General features: G+C 40.2%; 1 protein-coding gene and 1 long non-coding RNA gene across 2 annotated transcripts; one reads left to right on the plus strand and one right to left on the minus strand.

The window, feature by feature from the left end:
- Positions 1 to 2822: 2822 nt before the first annotated feature.
- LOC114146042 (uncharacterized) lies at positions 2823 to 5927 on the minus strand. Its single transcript, XR_003595831.1, has 3 exons — positions 5881 to 5927; positions 4362 to 4467; positions 2823 to 3480 (listed from the first exon to the last, which is right to left on the minus strand). It is a non-coding gene; the product is annotated as an uncharacterized LOC114146042 (long non-coding RNA).
- Positions 5928 to 13490: 7563 nt separating this feature from the next.
- Positions 13491 to 16498, plus strand: tssk6 (testis-specific serine kinase 6). Its single transcript, XM_028021534.1, has 2 exons — positions 13491 to 13804; positions 15738 to 16498. The coding sequence occupies exons 1-2, from the start codon at positions 13550 to 13552 to the stop codon at positions 16401 to 16403; spliced, it is 921 nt and encodes a 306-aa protein (XP_027877335.1). The 5' UTR covers positions 13491 to 13549; the 3' UTR covers positions 16404 to 16498.
- The last annotated feature ends 6757 nt before the right edge of the window (positions 16499 to 23255 follow it).

Consider the following 23255-nt stretch of genomic DNA (forward strand, 5'->3'; position numbering starts at 1 on the left):
GCCATAACCCACGGCTCGTTGTGTTTAAGCCTGGGTCTGGCTCTCCTTACAAAATATATCACCAGGCTGGCATTTTATGTAAGGAGCCATAACTCAAACGTTTACAGTCAGAAACAGTAACTATGTATTTCTGTCTAATATCTTTTTTATATACAGTACAGACCAAAAGTTTGGACACACCTTTCTAATTCAATGGGTTTTCTTTATTTTCATGACTATTTATAAGGCAATAAATCCCACTTATCAACCTGACAGAGCAGGTTGACCTATGAAGTGAAAACCATTTCAGGTGACGACCTCTTGAAGCTCATCAAGAAAATGCAGAGTGTGTGCAAAGCAGTGATCACAGCTAAAGGTTGCTACTTTGAAGAAACTAGAATAAAAGGGCTATTTTCAGTTGTTTTACACTTTTTTGTTTAGTGCATATTTCCACATGTTATTCATAGTTTTGATGCCTTCAGTGTGAATCTACAATGTCAATAGTCATGAAAATAAAGGAAACTCATTGAATTCAAAGGTGTGTCCAAACTTTTGGTCTGTACTGTATATGTATATATAGAAGCCCAAACTGTGGCAGCAAAGTGGAAACGTGAAAGTATGCGCATCATGTATTTCTGGAATCTCTTGGATTTAAGTCCGCGGGCTGATGGTGTCTTCCATCAAGTCCTGCTTCCTTCCATTTTTTATTTTTATTTTTTTAGGCCAAGTCTAGAGTGTTCAAATCATAACTTATTGAACATCAAAGGGAAATGTAATGAGATGTATGGAGATGTGTTTTTTTTTTTTGCCTCCGTCGCACGCTGAGACGTAAAAATCCGTGTCAATTGGGAATATTTTTGGGAGCCTTCTTTGTGAAATCTGCTCCCTTCTCCAGCTAAAACGAACGCCGAAGTCATTTCATGTTACGTTATGAGATCCGCCCGATAAACGGAACGACGTCGGCACTCGCCAATCGAAGCTCAATCTAAACGAGCGACGACGCGTTTTATAAAACGAGGTTGTTGTTTTTTTTACACAGAAGGGAGCCAGCAGACGGCCTTCACAGCCTCATGAGAAGTTTAGCAGCAGACTCAGGCTTTCGCTCTCTGAAAACAGGCCGGTGTTATGCCCAGAAATGCATGCCTGCCGAGAATTGCATCCCCTGTCGCGGGAGCGCGCATCGCTCTAAACTCTCGTATATTGATGAGAAAACGGACTGAAATATGACCGAAGAGGACATTTTTGAAGATATTCGTAACATTATCACGTTTCTTAATCATGTAAGACATAAAACGGTGGGTTTTATTTCGCAGATTAATTGAAATAAATACGGTTTTTATAGCTTTATTGAAACATCTGAGTCGAACGTTTTTCAGTCAGCGTCTGATGAAAATGGTCTCCGCAGATGGCTTGAAATTCCCCGATTTTTCTTTTGACACAATGGCTTAAAGCATTACAAAACAGAAGCCCGTTGTGTAGAATATTTTATATCACCCTTTACTGTCTAGTCTATTAATGTAGGGGGGATGATTTTAATTTCTGAGCCTGCCAATATTTGTATCCCCTGTCTATTGTCCTGTTGATATGAAACTTTACAGAAGTAGCTCAGAGAACAAGTGTCATTACGTAGAAAAGGTAAAATCCCTCTTAACTCTGTATTTCTCCATTTTAGCAGGGGATGCATTTTACGGCAAAGCCTATTATTAGCCTGCCAAAATATGCATGCCCCCTCTATTTTCCTCAAACATTATAATATTGATATGAAACTTATACCAGCAGTTCATAGAACAAGTGTGATTATGTAGAAAAAGTTATTCCACTCATAACTCTGTATTTCTCCATTTTAGCAGGGGATGCATTTTTTGGCAGAGCCTATTATTAGCCTGCCACAATATGCATGCCCCCTCTATTTTCCTCAAATATTATCCTATTGCTATGAAATTCATACCAGCAGTTCATACAACTACTCTGATTATGTAGAAAAAGTTATTTCACTCTAAACTCTTTATTTATCCAAGTTAGCAGGGGATGCATTTTTTGGCAATATGGATGTCGAGCCTGCCAAAATATGCATGCCCTACCTATTTTCCTCAAATTTTATCCTATTGCTATGAAATTCATACCAGTAGTTCATACAACTACTCTGATTATGTAGAAAAAGTTATTTCACTCTAAACTCTTTATTTATCCAAGTTAGCAGGGGATGCATTTTTTGGCAAAGCCTATTATTAGCATGCCAAAATATGCATGCCCCCTCTATTTTTCTCAAATATTGTCCTACTGATATGAAACTTATACCAGCAGTTCATAGAACAAGTGTGATTTTGTAGAAAAAGTTATTCCACTCATAACTCTGTATTTCTCCATTTTAGCAGGGGATGCATTTTTTGGCAAAGCCTATTATTAGCATGCCAAAATATGCATGCCCCCTCTATTTTTCTCAAATATTGTCCTACTGATATGAAACTTATACCAGCAATTCATAGAACAAGTGTGATTATGTAGAAAAAGTTATTCCACTCATAACTCTGTATTTCTCCATTTTAGCAGGGGATGCATTTTTTGGCAGAGCCTATTATTAGCCTGCCACAATATGCATGCCCCCTCTATTTTCCTCAAATATTATCCTATTGATATGAAACTTATACCAGCAGTTCATAGAACAAGTGTGATTATGTAGAAAAAGTTATTTCTTTATTATCGCTATTGCAAGGATACTGAAGGAAATAAATCTGACAATGCATCTTTGCTAAATGTAAAGCATACACAAACCATTTTTATTTTGGTTTAACATAAAAATTAAATCACTTTTTTTCATTAATTTCAACAAAAGAATATTCATAACAAAAATTTTTGGAAAACCAATTAAGTCAACAAAAATTATGTCACATGTTTAAACTGAAAATCCACAGAACTGCAGTCATTAACGAATTAGATTGGTACAAACATAAAATCTATAAACATATTGCACAGCAGTAGTCTGTGTCGGTTTGTGGGACCTTAATGCAGCCTTGGTGGTACCACCAGTTGCATCTGTCACATGTGATCTGTAAATAAATAATACAAAATGGTCAAATAACAACATAAAGAATTTTTTTTTAGTTCCTTATCTGTTTACTGAAGGTGATATTGGGTTTTGCCAACATAAAGCTTCTTCTTAATTATCAATATATGATTGGTAGAACTTTATTTGAGGAGATGACAGCATGTTCCTGACATGTATGGAGGTAAAAAAAATTCTAGGACCACAAGCAACTGTGTTTAATGTTTTACGACTGTACTTAAAAAAAAAAAAAACTTAAGCTACTTCCCACTTACCTGCCTTGGGTGTTTATTTATTTTATTATGATTTATTTTTGTATATCTACATACTTTGCAACTATTTTAAGGATGGTATATGGTTTGCTTGAATTGATTTTTCACTGCATTACATTGTTGTCTTACCCACATGTGATCTTCTGTGTCCTCACTGCCACAGTGTCTGCAGAGTCTCCACTGACTCTACAGAAAAACAAACCGCATCTTTAAATCAATGTTATAAAATAATCTTAATGGTATTTTTTTTGCGTTTTTTTTTTTTCTTTTAAATAATTCCATTTGTTAGTGTTCTTTTGAAAGTGGAACAATAATCCTGTAGATCTCAGTCGTCTAATCATCCCTTTTTGATAATGTCTGGTCTCATAAACAAATACAAGTAATAGAAACTGTACATCATATTGGCATATTAGGCAGGCTCACATGGTGTCTGTTTATTCATGAATTGAAACACACATGTATTCAAGGTATTTCTGGGATTTATGGTAAAAGAAAGCATCACTTAGTGTTTACCTTTTTATAATTTTCTCAAACTTAAGCCACTGAAAGTATAAAAATGGCATTCAGAAAATTTTAATATGTCTACATATATATGTGTATACATCTTGTGAAATTTGTCATTTTGTAAATGTTAATTTTATGAAAACACAGTAATGAATATAATGGTTCACATAATACATCTCATTCCAGTTTTGTACTTTCACAAACTGCAAGTCCTTTTTGCTTATTAAGTTACATTAAAGCTACTCAAGAAAAGTGTAATTGTATCCTAGAACAATTTTAAGTTTGTTGATTATGTTTTTTGCCTCAACAGTTATTGGGCTGTGTTATGTGTAATTTATTTATTAGAGATCAAGGCCAGGTGTATTGAAATGTTCTTCACTAATTGAATTTGACATAAACACTAACATGATTGTACTTCACACATCTGCAAAGTTCAATATTTTAATATTTCTAATTAGATAAAATAGCTGACCTAACACAATTTTTTTGTGCGTGCATGATTTTACACACAACATAGTATCCCACCCACATAGGAACTGAATAAAAAATATGTCAAAAGATACCTGATTCTGAGAGAAGTGTGGAAGACATGTTGAGTCTCATGGTATTAACAGCTTCTGCTGTTGATGGAAAGTTCAGGTCCTTGTTTTCCAGTATGCACTCTGCAAACTGTAAAGGCAAATATATTTTTTTCAAAAAAGAAAGAAGAGTAACAGCGGACTCATTACAAATACAAAATATTTGTCAAAGTATTAGATTGTCATATAGAGGTCATGACATTTATGAATAATTTAACATTTTTGCTATACTTATTTCAGACTCTTTCCAATGTCATTAAAATAAATCAACCATGTAATAAAGCAATATAATTCATAAACTACATTATATTTCAGGCAGAAATGCACAGTTTAAGTTGTTAAGCCAAAGCTGTTCATCATCTTAAAAGTTCTACTCCTACAAAATAGCATTAGATTAATGGCAATGTGATTATTAGAAAACCACTTTCATATTAATCTTTTTTTCACAACATCAAAAACATAAACAAGCATGTATACCAATATATTGATATATAATTCTATCTATCTTCAGACATAGATAGATATACATGTATGTGGAAAGAGACAGAACAGTACACATAAAGGTTATATAAATTGATTTGTAAACAGACAATGTTCTACATTACATAAGAAATATAAGTAATCATAGTCAAGTATATACAGTACAGACCAAAAGTTTGGACACACAGTTGTGTCCAAACCTTTGGTCTGGACTGTATATATATATATATATATATATATATATATATACTGTATATAAAAACATAAAACCACGGCTGCCCAAATCACGGCAGAATTAAATGTGCACCTCAACTCTCCTGTTTCCACCAAAACTGTCCGTCGGGAGCACCACAGGGTCAATATACACGGCCGGGCTGCTATAGCCAAACCTTTGGTCACTCGTGCCAATGCCAAACGTCGGTTTCAATGGTGCAAGAAGCGCAAATCTTGGGCTGTGGACAATATGAAACATGTATTGTTCTCTGATGAGTCCACCTTTACTGTTTTCCCCACATCCGGGAGAGTTACAGTGTGGAGAAGCCCCAAAGAAGCGTACCACCCAGACTGTTGCATGCCCAGAGTGAAGCATGGGGGTGGATCAGTGATGGTTTGGGCTGCCATATCATGGCATTCCCGTGGCCCCATACTGTTGCTAGATGGGCGCGTCACTGCCAAGGACTACCGAACCATTCTGGAGGACCATGTGCATCCATGTATATATATACACTGCTCAAAGAAATAAAGGGAACACTCAAATAACACATCCTAGATCTGAATGAAAGAAATATTCTCATTGAATACTTTGTTCTGTACAAAGTTCCATTTGCACAACAGCAGGTGAAATTGATTGTCAATCAGTGTTGCTTCCTAAGTGGACAGTTTGATTTCACAGAAGTTTGATTTACTTGGAGTTATATTGTGTTGTTTAAGTGTTCCCTTTATTTTTGAGCAGTATATATATACACTGGTATATATATATATATATATATATATATATATATATATATATTTAAACAGCACTTACTTTAAGCGCAAACACACCACATGAAACCACATCTTGCTGGATGGCATGTTATACTGTTTCACATTTCCACATTGACACTTTCATCCCTTTGCTTCTCATAAATGTCCTTGTTGAGAGGATAAAATGTTAAATTAACATTCTAGTTATCCAATTATGACATTTTTTATTATAATAAACAATAATTGTTCTTGTTTTTCTCACCTTGTTACTTCCAAGCACCTCTTCACATCTTTTTGGGACTCTCCAAGTGAGTTAAGGAAACCTATTGTTTTGAATATTCTTTTGTTGAAATTAATGAAAAAAAGTGATTTAATTTTTATGTTAAACCAAAATAAAAATGGTTTGTGCATGCTTTACATTTAGCAAAGATGCATTGTCAGATTTATTTCCTTCAGTATCCTTGCAATAGCGATAATAAAGAAATAACATTTTCTACATAATCACATTTGTTCCCTTAACTGCTGGTATGAGTTTTATATCAATAGGATGATATTTGGGGAAAATAGGTATGGCATGCAAATATCGGCAGGCTCAAATTCGATATTGCCAAAAAATGCATCCCCCTCCTAGCTTGAAAAAATAAAGAGTCAAGAGGGATTTTACCTTTTCTACATAATTACACTTATCCTCTTAGCTACTGGTATGAATGTCATATCAATAGGATGACATTTGAGGAAAATAGAGGGGGCATGCATATTTTGGCAGGCTAATGATAGGCCTTGCCGTAAAATGCATCCCCTGGTTAAATGGAGAAATAAAGAGTTAAGAGTGGAATAACTTTTTCTACAAAATCACACTTGTTCTATGAATTGCTGGTATAAGTTTCATATCAGTAGGATAATATTTGAGGAAAATAGATAGGGCATGCATATTTTGGCAGGCTAATGATAGGCCTTGCCGTAAAATGCATCCCCTGCTAAAATAGAGAAATACAGAGTTATGAGTGGAATAACTTTTTCTACATAATCACATTTGTTCCCTTAACTAGTGATATTAGTTTCATATCAATAGGATAATATTTGAGGAAAATAGAGGGGGCATGCATATGTTGGCAGGCTAATGATAGGCCTTGCCGTAAAATGCATCCCCTGCTAAAATAGAGAAATAAAGAGTTAAGAGTGGAATAACTTTTTCTACATAATCACACGTGTTCTATGAACTGCTGGTATAAGTTTTATATCAATAGGACAATATTTGAGGAAAATAGAGGGGGCATGCATATTTTGGCAGGCTAATAATAGGCTTTGCCAAAAAATGCATCCCCTGCTAAAATGGAGAAATACAGAGTTATGAGTGGAATAACTTTTTCTACATAATCACACTTGTTCTATGAACTGCTGGTATAAGTTTTATATCAGTAGGACAATATTTGAGGAAAATAGAGGGGGCATGCATATTTTGGCAGGCTAATGATAGGCTTTGCTAAAAAATGCATCCCCTGCTAAAATGGAGAAATACAGAGTTATGAGTGGAATAACTTTTTCTACATAATCACACTTGTTCTATGAATTGCTGGTATAAGTTTCATATCAGTAGGACAATATTTGAGAAAAATAGAGGGGGCATGCATATTTTGGCAGGCTAATAATAGGCTTTGCCAAAAAATGCATCCCCTGCTAAAATGGAGAAATACAGAGTTATGAGTGGAATAACTTTTTCTACAAAATCACACTTGTTCTATGAACTGCTGGTATAAGTTTCATATCAGTAGGACAATATTTGAGAAAAATAGAGGGGGCATGCATATTTTGGCAGGCTAATAATAGGCTTTGCCAAAAAATGCATCCCCTGCTAACTTGGATAAATAAAGAGTTTAGAGTGAAATAACTTTTTCTACATAATCAGAGTAGTTGTATGAACTACTGGTATGAATTTCATAGCAATAGGATAAAATTTGAGGAAAATAGGTAGGGCATGCATATTTTGGCAGGCTCGACATCCATATTGCCAAAAAATGCATCCCCTGCTAACTTGGATAAATAAAGAGTTTAGAGTGAAATAACTTTTTCTACATAATCAGAGTAATTGTATGAACTTCTGGTATGAATTTCATAGCAATAGGATAAAATTTGAGGAAAATAGGTAGGGCATGCATATTTTTGGCAGGCTCGACATCCATATTGCCAAAAAATGCATCCCCTGCTAACTTGGATAAATAAAGAGTTTAGAGTGAAATAACTTTTTCTACATAATCAGAGTAGTTGTATGAACTGCTGGTATGAATTTCATAGCAATAGGATAATATTTGAGGAAAATAGAGGGGGCATGCATATTGTGGCAGGCTAATAATAGGCTCTGCCAAAAAATGCATCCCCTGCTAAAATGGAGAAATACAGAGTTAAGAGTGGAATAACTTTTCTACATAATCACACTTGTTCTATGAACTGCTGGTATAAGTTTCATATCAATAGGATAATATTTGAGGAAAATAGAGGGAGCATGCATATTGTGGCAGGCTAATAATAGGCTCTGCCAAAAAATGCATCCCCTGCTAAAATGGAGAAATACAGAGTTATGAGTGGAATAACTTTTTCTACATAATCACACTTGTTCTATGAACTGCTGGTATAAGTTTCATATCAATAGGATAATATTTGAGGAAAATAGAGGGAGCATGCATATTGTGGCAGGCTAATAATAGGCTCTGCCAAAAAATGCATCCCCTGCTAAAATGGAGAAATACAGAGTTATGAGTGGAATAACTTTTTCTACATAATCACACTTGTTCTATGAACTGCTGGTATAAGTTTCATATCAATATTATAATGTTTGAGGAAAATAGAGGGGGCATGCATATTTTGGCAGGCTAATAATAGGCTTTGCCGTAAAATGCATCCCCTGCTAAAATGGAGAAATACAGAGTTAAGAGGGATTTTACCTTTTCTACGTAATGACACTTGTTCTCTGAGCTACTTCTGTAAAGTTTCATATCAACAGGACAATAGACAGGGGATACAAATATTGGCAGGCTCAGAAATTAAAATCATCCCCCCTACATTAATAGACTAGACAGTAAAGGGTGATATAAAATATTCTACACAACGGGCTTCTGTTTTGTAATGCTTTAAGCCATTGTGTCAAAAGAAAAATCGGGGAATTTCAAGCCATCTGCGGAGACCATTTTCATCAGACGCTGACTGAAAAACGTTCGACTCAGATGTTTCAATAAAGCTATAAAAACCGTATTTATTTCAATTAATCTGCGAAATAAAACCCACCGTTTTATGTCTTACATGATTAAGAAACGTGATAATGTTACGAATATCTTCAAAAATGTCCTCTTCGGTCATATTTCAGTCCGTTTTCTCATCAATATACGAGAGTTTAGAGCGATGCGCGCTCCCGCGACAGGGGATGCAATTCTCGGCAGGCATGCATTTCTGGGCATAACACCGGGCTACCTTAAGCGCCTGCGAGTGTGGGATTTTTGACTGAGAGCTGTGCGGCAAATTCAATCAACGGCAACCTGTGGAGAGAGAGAGACATTGCATGTCCTTCCTCTCTGTCTGTGGGAAGGGAAGCAGCTAAACCGTGTAGAGACAGAGAAACCCGGCAAGAATAAGAGAGCAAGAACACAGCCGCTCAGATGTCTGGGTTACTGAAAATAGGCAAATTGAAGAGTTCTTGCAGTTCTTTCCCATGCTCAAATAAGGAGCTGAGTGCCGTGAAACCGGAGGACATGAAAAAATACGTTACAGATTGAAAAAATAAAATAAAATCACTTGCTAAAATCAAGGATGCAAAGGAGGAGGAAGAGGAGAGCTGCACATAAACGGCCTCACAGCAGCTACGTTTCCGTCCAAACGTCACGCATACTTTAGACGAACTTTTAAAATGTTTAAAATAAAATAAAAAAGTGAATTAGCCGCGTTTCCATCTAATAATTTGGAAGAAATCAGTCAAGTTAGACCAGGTGTAAATCTGATGGCGTTACGCAGCATGGCTGTGGTAAACAGGAAGTAGAATTTGCAAACTAGCAAATCCTACTTCCTGTTTACGTGAAATGTGTCTCGTAAGTAATGAAATAGACACTGATTAATCTTCGAGTATGTTCCCCTGTATGATCGTGATGCAAACATTTTTTGATTTTTGATTTATTTTTTCTTAACCCTTTTAATAAATAAATTCAACAACAAAAGAAAGTAATTTTCAACTACACTTTCAAATTTAAAACTCCAGGCTTTAAATTTGAAAATCGATTTTCACCCTCGGGGAAAATGGAGAGCGTCTCTCAGGAATGAGCTGTAATTGTTAGGTCCACCAGCATCGGCTGCGATTCCCAAAGCATCACCAAAAGAACGCCGCACCCACAACGAAACGCAGCTGTGACTGCAGGAATTTGTGACCTTGGATTTGTCTATTTGTTTTTCACATGGAAATGAATTGTCGTTTTAGTGCAGATAAAACTACGGACGTTTCCAAACAGCCGGATTCGACCCGACCTTCTTGTTTTGACGAGCGAGAACTGAAAATGAGCGAGATAAGCGAGATCCTTCCCACTGCGCCAAAAAACACTCCACAAATGGTTCGAGGTGTTTGTGCTGATCGGCCTCGTTTTGTTTTCACCACACACAGTGTTGTATAATTAATTTTTATTTTTATTTATCCAAAGAGCATTCCTCAGACAACTGTTTGTTCAGATGTATCTCTGCTATGGCTCTCAGTTGAAATGCCAGTCTAGATATATATAAAATAAAATCTACATATAATGTCATGTATATTAAGTATAATTTAGGTGAAAATTTTATCATAGGAAATATATACATACACAGATAGATATTAAAAAAATTAAAAGTAACAATAATTTGGTTGGATAAATGTTCACAGTCTTAGACTTAAATTTGATTCTTCCTCTGATTCACTTTTTATTTTCAGTCTTTTGGTTCACACCTGCACTCAGTTACAGTGATTCTAATTAACCTGAAACAAGCTTCAGCTGTTACATCGGGATTTTATTTTATTTTATTTTTTTCATCTTCAGATAATTAAAAAAAATTTTTAAAAAAGAGTTTGGCGCCAACAGTAGCGCTGTACAGTGAAAGTCCCCCGAATTGGACGAAATGGCTGCATAACAGCATGGCTTTAGAGAGCATTAATTACGCCGGCATCTATCGTTTTAAAACTGTTGAAAGGCTTACAGTCTCCAAACAATTAGCAATTAATTTTTTTTAAACTCATTTAAAAATAATGAGACAAAGCCGTGGAATAAATCATAATTTGTCAGGCCTAATTCAAGTAAATCATTTCAGGGAGTTTATACACTTTTTCATCGACACACAAAATATCTCCTGCTAAAGTCGACCATACTCCACTGGAATAATGTAATATATATATATGCAAACTGCTGCGTTGCATTGTGATTGCACGTCACTCTTCAAAATCTTCCCCCCTCCCTCACCTTCGCTGTAGTTTTCAGTAGCTGGCGTCACGTTGCCGCCGCCGAAGGCGTGACCAATCGAACGTGATGAAGAGCAGAGATCTTGTCATCGGGTCGTTGCGGTTTGGCGAAGGTCTGGAGCGGGTCGGCCCCGTGTTATTCCACATTTTTAACACAGGCTCATTTGGGAGTTGTATTCTCATGGCACTTTTTTCTGACCGCTGACGCCAGAACGCTCTCGTTTGCAACTTCCTGTCCTTGAATAGGTTTTACTCCCAACTAATCCTTTTAATTTTTTTATCTAAATCTGTTGCGTTTAATGTCAGATCTGTGTCTGTGTCTAAGAATTCAGTGATCCCACACAAATGATGTGGCGCTACTTGGTGGTGGTGTGTGTGTGTGTGTGTTTGGGGCAGTCAAGGTCATTTATCTCCATGGTCTTTTCATAACTCCATCCATCCATCCATCCATCCATCCATCCATCCATCCATCCATCCATCTTCTTCCTCTTATCCAGGGTCGGGTCGCGGGGGTAGCAGCTTCAGAATGGAGGCCCAGACTTCCCTCTCTCCCCGGCCACTTCTTCTAGCTCTTCCGGGGGAATCCCGAGGCGTTCCCAGGCCAGCCGAGAGACATAGTCCCTCCAGCGTGTCCTGGGTCTTCCCCGGGGCCTCCTCCTGGTGGGACGTGCCCGGAACACCTCACCAGGGAGGCGTCCAGGAGGCATCCTGACCAGATGCCCGAGCCACCTCAACTGGCTCCTCTCGATGTGAAGGAGCAGCGGCTCTACTCTGAGTCCCTCCCGGATGACTGAGCTTCTCACCCTATCTCTAAGGGAGAGCCCAGCCACCCTACGGAGAAAACCCATTTCGGCTTGTATCCGCGATCTCGTTCTTTCGGTCATGACCCAAAGCTCATGACCATGGATGAGGGTAGGAACGCAGATCGACCAGTAAATCGAGAGCTTCGCTTTTTGGCTCAGCTCTCTCTTCACCACGACGGACCGGTACAATGCCCACTTGACGGCAGACGCTGCGCCAATCCGCCTGTTGATCTCCCGCTCCCTTCTTCCCCCATTCATGAACAAGATCCCGAGATACTTGAACTTTTCAGACCTTTACAGATTTTTTTGTTCACTGAAAACATTTAACAACCTTCCTTCCTAGCTCTGTTCTTCTTCTGGAAACAGACGTTTAAACAAAGCAGCTTAATTTGAAGATTTTCTTAACAACAGATTACTATGGAATTAAAAAAAAATTATACTTTTAATTCATCCCTGCTTGGAGTTTTTCCGAGTATCCAAAACATAATCGTTTTGCAAAAATGATCGATTTCCTTTTTTGGCTTTAAATCAAATTTACACGTGTATAGTGACAGACAATACTAAGCTGAATTCAACTAATAACGTCTTATAAGATAATTTAACAAAAAAATATTTTTTTATGTACGTCAAAATGATCATTATGTTATGACAATATAATAATATCAGACAAAAAATGTGTGAAAAAAAAAATCAAGCTTCTCTTCTGCCTTCTCCCATTACTCCCAGTAATAAGTACAGAAAACCACTAAGTCAGAAACGACCAATCAGAGCCAGGAGAAGCTGTGATTGGGTCTTACCTCTGTGCTCACATTCTCCTGCTTGCGCTTTGCTAAGCTACAGCTGGTTCACCACAACATAGCCTGCAACCAAAGCTAATGCTAGTTAGCATAGCTACCGACGGCGGCGGATAAACGGTTTTCCGGTAACTGTAAGTTGTTTTTCCGGCATTAGCACGCTGAGCAGCATACAGGAGGTTGATTGGCAGCGCTAAGATCCTCCTCCTGGCTCTGATTGGTTGTTTTTGATTGGCATTTTTGCAGGCCGCAGTAAGGAGCTCAATGTTTGGCTTTCACAGATTATCCGTCTCATACCATGCTGTCGCAACATGGTGGCAGTTTTAATAAATATGGACAAAACATGTTCTTGTGCTGCAGCTTTCAGCTTCGTATATAAATATTTGAAATCAAATATGAATAATTTTCCCGTCTTTCCATCATTTTAAGCCAATTAGTCAGCGGAATAATTAAAAGTAGCTAAAAAAAAAAAAAAAAAAACCCTTGGAATGATTTAAAAATTGAAATGTTTGCTTTGGTTCCTAAGTAACAGTGCACTTGATGACGATCATTTTCCTTCCAGAACGTGATGTCACAGTGCTTTCCCTGCAAGATTTGTAACTGAACATTAGCTTTCGGCTAATATTTAGTCTTCCGCTGAGAAGACTCGGGAACTCAGGCCTCTGTGCACTGATCATGATGGAGAAAACGTTTATGGAAACCAAGGGCTACACATATAAGTGTTCCCTTGCTGAAGGATCATTTGGTAAAGTTGTAAAAGCAGAGTCAATTCATCTGAAGAAACTAGTCGCTATAAAGATTATTGGCCTGAACAAATACACCACCGTCAACAGAGAAAAGTTTGTCACTCAGGAAAAAGAAATTATTAGAACTTTAAAGCATCCCAACATCGTCAAAACCTACGATGTGTTTGAATCTCGCTCAGAAATGGTAAATATGAACACTTTTCTTTGCTTTGAGCTAATTCTTTGGAATGACGGAACCAAAAACACTGTTGGTTGGACAGCTACGGCTGAAGGGTTTGGCAGTGTTGCTGTTGTTATTAGTATTGTTATTGTCACAATAACCTAATTGTATCATGCAATCTACATCCTTTGTTTTTTTTCTGTCAATTGGTAAAACACTGGCTAAATATAGTAGTAGCTTTAGAGTGCTAATACCTTTATTCCAACCTTTATTCGTGCCAACATGTTGAAAGCTAGTACAGAACCCGCAAGAGGACATGGGGGGAGGGGGTGGGGGGGGATTTAAAAAAAAGATTTTGAGAACCTGCAAAAGTTTTGTGAGATCCTGTGAAATGTATGAAAAATCCAGAGTTCAGCTGTTCCACCAAATTACGCGACCCGTCATAATCTGTGAGCGCATTTCTCTGCATGTACGTCTTGAAGACAAAAACTAGCATGGAGCTCTGACATTATTATTATTATTATTATTATTATTATTATTATTATTATTAGGTCTGTGCAGTAAGGTCGTGGATTATGATGGCTATCATAACCTGTGTGATGCTAGCTATTTGAGGGTCAAATATTCTACTGCCCAGATTACGCAAACACTCTTCTTCTCCCTGGTCTATAAGATGTACATTCACAGAAATGCACGCTATCGCCCCCTGCAGTCACAGATTATGATGGGTCGCAGAACACTGCGCATGTTGCCAGCAGAAACCAGGCAAGATTACATCATTCAAACCATTTGAACTATTTATTTACAATTAGGCTGATAAAATAATTTATAACTTGCTGCCAGCGCAGATCACCTCCTTTTTTTAAAAAACTTATCACACCGTGATACACAGTTGTAGTGCGCTAACAACATGCTAGCTAACGTTAAGATGAATGCTGGTAGCCATGGCAACGAGTGAGAGTTTGAAGGCTCGCCGACTCCTTTTGCAGTCAAGCTGCATGTCCGTCCGCAGTTTTAAAAAAAAAATCATCCATCTATGATGAGCTGAGCTAAAATTGCCAAGCCGGAATTTTAGCTCAGCTAAATTTTAGCTGCCAAGCTAAAATTGCCAAGTCATTCAAAAGCTGAATGAGTTTCTGTGTGATAAGATATCTCTTCAGATGTTCCTTACTTATATAAAAACCACGTCTTCTATCAAGCACTGTCTGTATACTTAAGTCCAAGCTCAAGACACTCTATGGGTGTCCTCCATTATGTCTCAGAATTGACCCTTTGGGTCTGACAAAAGTAAATTGGGATCTCAAGAAACTTTCATGGGCTCTCCATGAACTTGCAATGGATCTCATACATGGGACTTGACACCCATGTACGGAGGGCTGAGGCCTTCGTATGTGGGGCACACACTCTGACCTTGCGAAAGATCCTGATCCTTTACAAGTGATCCTTAAAAGGATTCCGATCTTGCAAATTTAGAAAATTTTATCGATTTTAGAAAATCGCTAAGACTTTCTACATTTGCAAGATCGGGAAACTTTTGGATAATCTCAAGAAAGGTTGGGGTTTTTTTTAAGGATTTTTTTTTTACTCTAGTTGTTTTCACGTCACAGTAGATTGATAGGAAAGAGGGCTGTGAGGGAGGGGGAAGACATGCAGGAAAGGTCAAATGGCCTGGACTTGAACCCATGATGGCCGCATAGAGGCCATGGAGCCCTGGTAGGCTCTGTTCGTGGGTCACGCGCTCTGCCACCGCTGTACCCCGATCTTGGGAAACTCTCAGGATATCTTGAGATACTTTCACAATATCTCAAGAAACTTTCAAAGGATTTCAACAAACATTCACGGGATCCTGGTTAAAATATAAGTCAACAGCCATAACTGAAAAGGCAGTCATTCTTTTCTTGCATATATGACGAGTCCAAAGTGCTGCATTGTCTGACTGATGAAATGATTCCTTTAGGTCTACGTGGTGATGGAGCTCTGCCCACAAGGAGACGTCGCAAAGCTCATTTCGGCCAGAGGGGCTCTAGATGAATGTTTCAGCTGCAGACTTTTCAAGCAGCTGTGTCTGGCCATTCAGTACCTTCATGGAATTAACATTGCTCACAAAGATATTAAATGTGAAAACCTTCTTTTGGACGTGCACTATAACCTCAAACTGTGTGACTTTGGCTTCAGCGAGAAGCTCACGTACGTCCAGGGCAAATTGGTGCCGAGTGACACCCACTGCGGCACCTTGCAATACGCGGCACCGGAGATCCTGAAAAACCTCTCGCACAACTCAAAGATCTCTGACGTGTGGAGCATGGGCATCGTGTTGTACAAGATGCTCTGCGGGTCGCTTCCCTTCACCACCACCAACACGACAAAACTAGTGCAGCTTCAAATGAAGCATAACATCAAGTTCCCAACTGGCTCGTCTGTTTCAAGTCAGGCGAAAGAGCTGATCCACAGCATTCTGCACCCCATGGTGGAGCACCGGATCACAGTGAGCAGGATGCTAGAGAGCCAGTGGGTGTTGACGTTGACTGAGGAAGACCGCGACGAGGGGACGACGGCGAGCCAGACGGCACCTGTAAGTGAAATCAAAGAGGATAAGCTAACAATAAATAACTCGGACGCATAGAAAGGACTTTCCACTGCGGTCCCATGAGAACCACCGAAGTCGGACAATTTCAGGATTGTTCCCACGTTGAATAAATGTGAACCTTCTTAATTGGACTGGGTGGTGGTTTGGTTTTTACATGAGTGAAACAATTGATTTGCTCCGTACTGGCTTCTTTTGTTTTCTGTTTGATATTTCAACAATTTTTTTTTATTATTATTATTAAAATAAAGTCAACTTGTGAAAAAATACTCTGGCTGTCATCTCCTAAAAAAAAACAAAAAAACAGGTCATTGATATTTTCCCAGGCCTCCACAACTGACTGGCTCCCTTCTACGTAGAGAAGCAGCAGCTCCCCAACGATTGAGCTTGACGGCGGAGCCCAGACGCCCCACAGAGAAAACTCATTTTGTCTGCTTGCATCGCGACCCCGTTCTTTCGTTCATGACCCCAAACTCGTGACCAGCAGGTTCGAGGGTTGTCGCTGCGGCAGGCACCGACGCCCGAGGCAGATCCGAAAAGCCACCCTGGTGATTGGGGTTGGGGCGTGGAACGTGGCCGACTTGTACCTGATGTCCTCAGGCTTTCCTCGGAACGTGTTCGAAGTTCTCCCCAGAAGTGGGAGTTAAAGCTCACAAGACGTTCCCAGCAGATTATATCCACACAGAGGAAACGCTGGGGGGGCTTTATTGTCAATAACCTTCTAAATCCACCGTAAGCCAGAAAAAGAGGGAAAGAGGAACTTCTGATTAACGCCACTCAAGGAAGACTAATAAATTCTCCAGCGACGCTCTCAATGTGACAAATCCATCGAGCGAACCGCCGGCGCAGCTCAACCCCCACACCCCCAATCCCCACCCCACCCGTGTACATCAAAGCCACTTCAACCAACCGCCTTATAATAATGAAAACGGGTTATTGCACACTCAGATGCATAAACTAATTGCCAGATTCCAGAGTTTGAACATATGGCTCCGTGAACTGTGGCGTGGCTGAGCGACCGACGCCGTAAAAATCACAATCCGGTAATTAATGCCGATCCCCAAAGCGTTAATCAAACGATAAGCGCGCACATCTTACCTCTGAGAGCACAAATCACCTGAGGAGCTGACTCCTGTAGTCATTATGGCTGCACGGGTTGCTGCGTTTATGATCTGTTTACGTACCAAGAGGGCCAATTGCAGAGGCTCAAACAAAACCGCGTGTTTTCCCATCCTTTTAGTCTAATTGTCGCTTTTGGAGAAAATGCACTTAGTGTCGCCCTCACACCTAATGTGTTTGGAAAGTGCATTGGAATAAAACCCGGCGTGTTATAAGATGGGGGTCTAATGGCGTCGTTGGCTTTATTAGCTAAACTGACACACACTCACACACACAGCTGACATTTATCTCAGGAAGGCTTCTCATCAGTTTTTTTCCCATTGTCTCCTCCTTCACAGCGCGTTGCGTGCGGTTCTGGACGGCCGCCACCGGCGACCCTGAACAAAGAGGGGATTCTAATATATATATATATATATATATATATATATATATATATATATATATATATTTTAAATACTTCAGCTTACATGAATAAGTTGCAGCTGTTTATTTCCTGAGCCTTCAGGCTGTTCCGTAATGAACTGTGGAGGACAGTCTGGATGTCTGCTTACCTGGTGAATAAACATTTATTTGGGAAAAAGAAACATGATGTCGTTTGAAGAGAAAAGAGCCATTTAGCCTTCAGGGATCCAAAACCGCAAACAAATTATATGTTGGAAATGTATCCGATCGACCTTCTGTGTTCCGGTTTTACGGACACGTAATTAATGTACGAGCGAAATTTGATGCTTTATAATTAGCTCAAATGTCAGTGGGGGGAAAAACAACAAGTTTTATTTATTAGAATGGCCGAGGAGAGAAGTGTTTTTCTGCTTTCCCGGTGACATCCTATTCATGTGCAAATCGTTTTTTTATCAATGCCGGCTGTAGTAATTGAAATAGCTGCATGTTGGGAGGCGCGCCGCTCTGAGCCAGGAGGAAGACGGAGAGACGAGATCCTCTGCAGAGTTTGCCTTCAAAAGCCACCTGGTGCTGATGTGACTGTGTGGAGGCAGACGGCAGAGCAGCGTCCTGTTAGGTTCCCTGCTACACCCATTAAAACACTTCAAGGGACAAAACTATGTGTTCTCCAGGCATATAGTCCCATTTTGTAAATTAACCAAGTAACTATGTTATATTCAGTTGTTAAAAAAAATACTATGTAACTCAAAAATGACTTAAATGAAATTTGACTTCATAATTTAACACCTTGAGATTAACATTTCGTCTCTTTAAAAACTCCTGCTCTTTCTGAAACTCCGCCTTCAGGAAGTCATCGCAACGTTTCTACCAGCGATGCGCTGAGAAGAAGCTCCTATCATGAGCTCAGCTGGTGCGCGGTCCCACCAGGTGTTTGCTAATTGCTGCTGGCTAGTCTAAAGCAGTGGTTCCCAACCCCCGGGTCGCGGACCGGTACCGGGCCGTGGACCAATTGGTACCGGGCCACGCAAGAGATAATTAAATACTTCCGTTTTATGTGTTGAGTCTGGAGGATGTTTTATTTTGAAAATCTTTTAACCGGATTCTGTCGGTGCGCCAACATTGAGCCCACGAGCAGCAGAATGAGTTAGAAACAGCAGCAGCAGCAGCATCGGTGTCGGTCGTCTCGACGTGCACCAGCCCAGTCCCACAAATTTCCAAAGTCTTGCGCGCCCCCTTGCCCCCCTCGGGCCGCAGCAAATATGCGAAGTCTCGACCGGTCCGCGGTACTGAAAAGGTTGGGGACCACTGGTCTAAAGGAGCCGAGTGGGTTAGTTGTAGGAGAGGGCGGAAGCTTGGAAAGTGGCGTTTTCCACAGCTGAATGGTTGCCACGGGAGATGAAAGGATTTCTCAAACATGCATGAAAGAATCAAAGTAGCATTACAGGTATGTTTTTGATCAGAAAATGATATTGTAAGGTTGTGTAAAGCTAAAAAAAAGAAAAGTAAATCTTACACAATCTTCCGACTTTAGAAACACCCACGAAGCCTCTAAATGCACTTTCTTTTCTTCTCTATTAACTTCATATTCAACACTTCTCGATGTGTCCACAATCCCTCATCCCACACGTTCTAACCCCACTGGATTATTTCACTTTGTCTCTAAGCAGCTTAATCTGAAATGACCCTTTGACTTAAAGTCGAATTGTTGACCTGCAGGCATGTGGTTTCAGGACATTTATCACACAGACCTTCCACTAGACACACTTGAACCTCCTCCTGCTGTAGAGTATGTCATGGCGTTGTCAGCATTGGTTATACGTAACCTCTGCTTCTCCTGGATCCCTTCGATCAGTGCTACGCTTTCTACAGACGACGATATCATCTGCAAACATAGACTGTAGTGATCTTTGCCAGGCGCCGACGCCAAAATCCAGAACTGGGTACAAGAGGACCAATATTGATGAGCTGAACCACGTCCTTCCACGTGGCTGAGGTCAGACTGGCGACTTGGGCTTGTTTGGTTGCCGTACCCGGGTACCTTGAAATCACTCGAGTGGCTCAACAACTTTTCATCCCCGTACACCAAAGTATTGTTGAGTCAGAGGCCGTTTGTTTGGCACCTGAAAGGTGACAAACATGCAGATGGTATTCAGAGATCTATGCGGCTGTGTACTTTTGCGAGCCTCGTTACCCTGAAGCAGTTCGGTAGAGGACAGAGAGACAAAATTCCTCTGCAGTGATTTGAGCCGGACATAAAAAGTCAAACTGGGGAAAAAAAAACCCTCTACTTTTAAGCTTCTGCTACTAAATGCAGTTCTACAACCCACTGAATTATAGATGTGCTCGGTTTTTCTCGTGACTGTCAAAATCTCAGTGTAGCCTATTGAAATAGATGCACTAAAAACCCTTTAGTGCGGAGAGACAAGCTCCTCTGCAGAGTTTGCCTTCAAAAGCCACCTGGTGCTGATATGACTGTGTGGAGGCAGTCCACACAGTCTGCCCCGAAACATGCAGCGGAACAAGCGGTCTTACATGTGAAGGTAAAGCTGTCGACTGTAAAAGACGATCTTGGAAGAGAAATTAAAGCAGGGCTGCCTTGGTGGAAGAGAGCGGAGGAGATGTATAAAACTACAGGAAGCTTAACACTGGACTGAAAATGTAACTATTTAACTCTTTGGAGCAATAAATACAGCAAGTTTTTCTATTTGGGAAGCCAAATTCTTCACAAAGAAGCTGCTCACTGCCTACCATTTGAATTCTAGAACATCACATGCTGCTCCTGTGTTTCCCACGCTGGCATTTTTAAAGCATGTTTTTTACGGGTCTAAATGGAATATTAAGGTTATTTTGCGCTGTGATGGGGGCATGTTACTTTTTGTCTTATTTTACGTTTTCTTACATATGAACCGTACAACTGTATATATACGTTCTATTGTCCTAAGAGGGCCTCCGTATGATCAGATAACTATCAGGCAAATTAGTCAAGGAGCGTAAGTTTCTATTTCTATTAGAAGGTGCCAGCCTCCCCAGCTGAGCAATCTGTTCACTAAGTAATGGCTTGAGATTCGTTAATGTAATCACTGGGTCATTGCTGTGATGTCAGAAATTGTGCTAATACTGTTGCAGTAGTGCATTATTATGAAGGCTACATGAGAACCTGAAAACTCATGTGGCAGAAGTTTTTAAGTTGGCCAAATAAGAATTTGTTCACCAGGCTACAAGTTGTGTATTGTGTGTTATTTTCTTATGGATTTATGTCTCCTAAAGGCTATAAAACAAAAGGTCGACACACCATAATGCGACAAGGTCACTGGTTTCCACTCAATTCTCCTCATTCCTTGCTGCTGGTCATATTTCCGGTCAAATGTTCATTTGCTGTAAGTTTGTCAAAGTAGCAGTATTAAGTGGAATTGACTTTTTTGAGCTTTACGTCACATTATAATGTCATTGCTTGGTCAAAAACACACCTGGAGTGTTGCTCTGATTCTTTCCTCGGTGTGTGAGAAATCATTTCATCTCCCATGGCAACCATTCAGCTGTGCTAAATGCCTGGTTGGACGTAGCCCCGCCTTCCAGATGAAGCTTCTTCTTGGAGTTGCAGTTTCCAAGCCTCCATCTCACAGATCATCCCTCCCCCACAACTCCCTTACTCAGCTCCCTCAAGACTAGCCAGCAGCAATTAGCAAACACCTGGTGGATCTGTTCATCTGCTGAGCTCATAATAGGAGCTGCTACTTAGTGCAGCACTGGTAAAAACATTGCTAAAGGGTTAACAGAGGAGTAATGTGGTGACTTCCTGAAAGCGGAGTTTCAGAAAGAGCAGGAGCTTCTTAAAGAGACAGAGACCCGATTTCAAGGTGTTTCTTTCTTTTAAGTCATACTTGACATATATAGCATTTTTAGAACAACTGAAAATAACATAGTTACTTTATAGTACTATAAAATGTCACTAAATGCTTGGAAAAACACATAATACTGAAGTGAACTTGCCTCCTTTTTGACAGCTGACTAGACGTTCACAGCAGCAGTTTTGGGGAAAAGCAGCTCCACACTGCTGTACCGGCACGTCGGTCCGACTTCAAGCACTCGGCATGAATCGCTAGATAATGTGTGTCAGCTGATAAACTTTGTGAAACCTTGGCACACCCTGATACCAGTAACTGACCAGTGTTGGGGGGGGGGCACACATTCTGTGCGTCTGAAACGAGACACACAGAATGCTAAAAAGGTAACGGTGTAAAACCTGGAGGATAATTGCTCGGCATTGCAGCGTGGGACGCAGAACCTTCCACACCAAAACCCCGAAGGTGTTAATAGAGCAGAACGAAGGGCAACAAATCCCCACGAGTCGCTTTCTCCTTTTGTTATTGCCAAACTTTTACACTCCAACACTTTTGGTATTGATTGCCAATCCTTCCCGGCTATCATGTATATTCTGATGCTTTCTTGTTAATCTGCACACGAAATGCAGCCTTATGCCAGGGAGGAGGCTGTGCAGCAACAACAACAACAAAAAAAAACCCTCCACTTCTTTGATTTAGCTTACTGAAGCATGGGGACTCACGCCTTGCACCGGTGTTCATTTCATACTCCCATTTGTATCGCACATTTGGAATGCAGATGAGCTGGTATTTTAGCTCTGTCTGTGTGGCTTTGTCCTAATGAGGCATCGGCAAATGGGTTTCCATTATTCTGGATGTGGCGCTCCGAGGGCCCCGGGTTGACTTGTGTTGACAAAAACCAGGAAGATAACTTTAATGAGCTCAAGCTGGGTGTTTTCCATTTCAGATGTGGTGATAAAACCCTTGTCATTAGGACAGATAACTTCAAAAGTCCCCCGTGATAAGTGAGCTCTTTAGATTTGCCTCCAGGCCTCTGGTGTTCTAATGGTAAACTGCTGCCTCAAAGTGCTTACTTACACTTTTAAATGAGCGTTCTCTTCTGAGCAAATATTTGTTCTGCTGCCCCAGCAGGAATTTCGCTCTATTTTGAGGCCGTCTGTGAAGCGGCGCCCACCTTCTCTCCATGATGTTATCACAGAGCCAGCCTCGCGAGCTGCAGGCGCGCACATGACTTTCGACGGCTCTGAGGGGACGTGGGATCCCAGGGATCGATGGAACCCCTCGCCTGCACTTTGAGCCTCTGCGGCCTCTCCGCTAGCCTCCGACGGCCATTAGGCGAAGAAAGGCTCTCCGCATTCCGGCCACAAATAACAGCGAGAGCCGTCTGAAGCTGCGTGTGCTCCGCGCGGCGAGAGGTCCTTGAAAATGTACTTACTCATAAAGTAAGGCTGCCTCAAACAAAAGGTTGGGAGCGAGGTGAGCGCTTGCCTCTAAGCGAACTTTGTTCGGTTTCAGATGCTTTCACTGC

Source organism: Xiphophorus couchianus, chromosome 6, assembly GCF_001444195.1.
Source record: "Xiphophorus couchianus chromosome 6, X_couchianus-1.0, whole genome shotgun sequence".
Taxonomy (NCBI): domain Eukaryota; kingdom Metazoa; phylum Chordata; class Actinopteri; order Cyprinodontiformes; family Poeciliidae; genus Xiphophorus; species Xiphophorus couchianus.

Bases quoted from the DNA above. Each gene is read 5' to 3' on its own strand.
- tssk6 (XM_028021534.1), top strand. From the start codon at position 13,550: ATGATGGAGAAAACGTTTATGGAAACCAAGGGCTACACATATAAGTGT. The intron at 13,805-15,737 runs GTAAATATGAAC...TGATTCCTTTAG, and splicing joins TTGAATCTCGCTCAGAAATG to GTCTACGTGGTGATGGAGCT.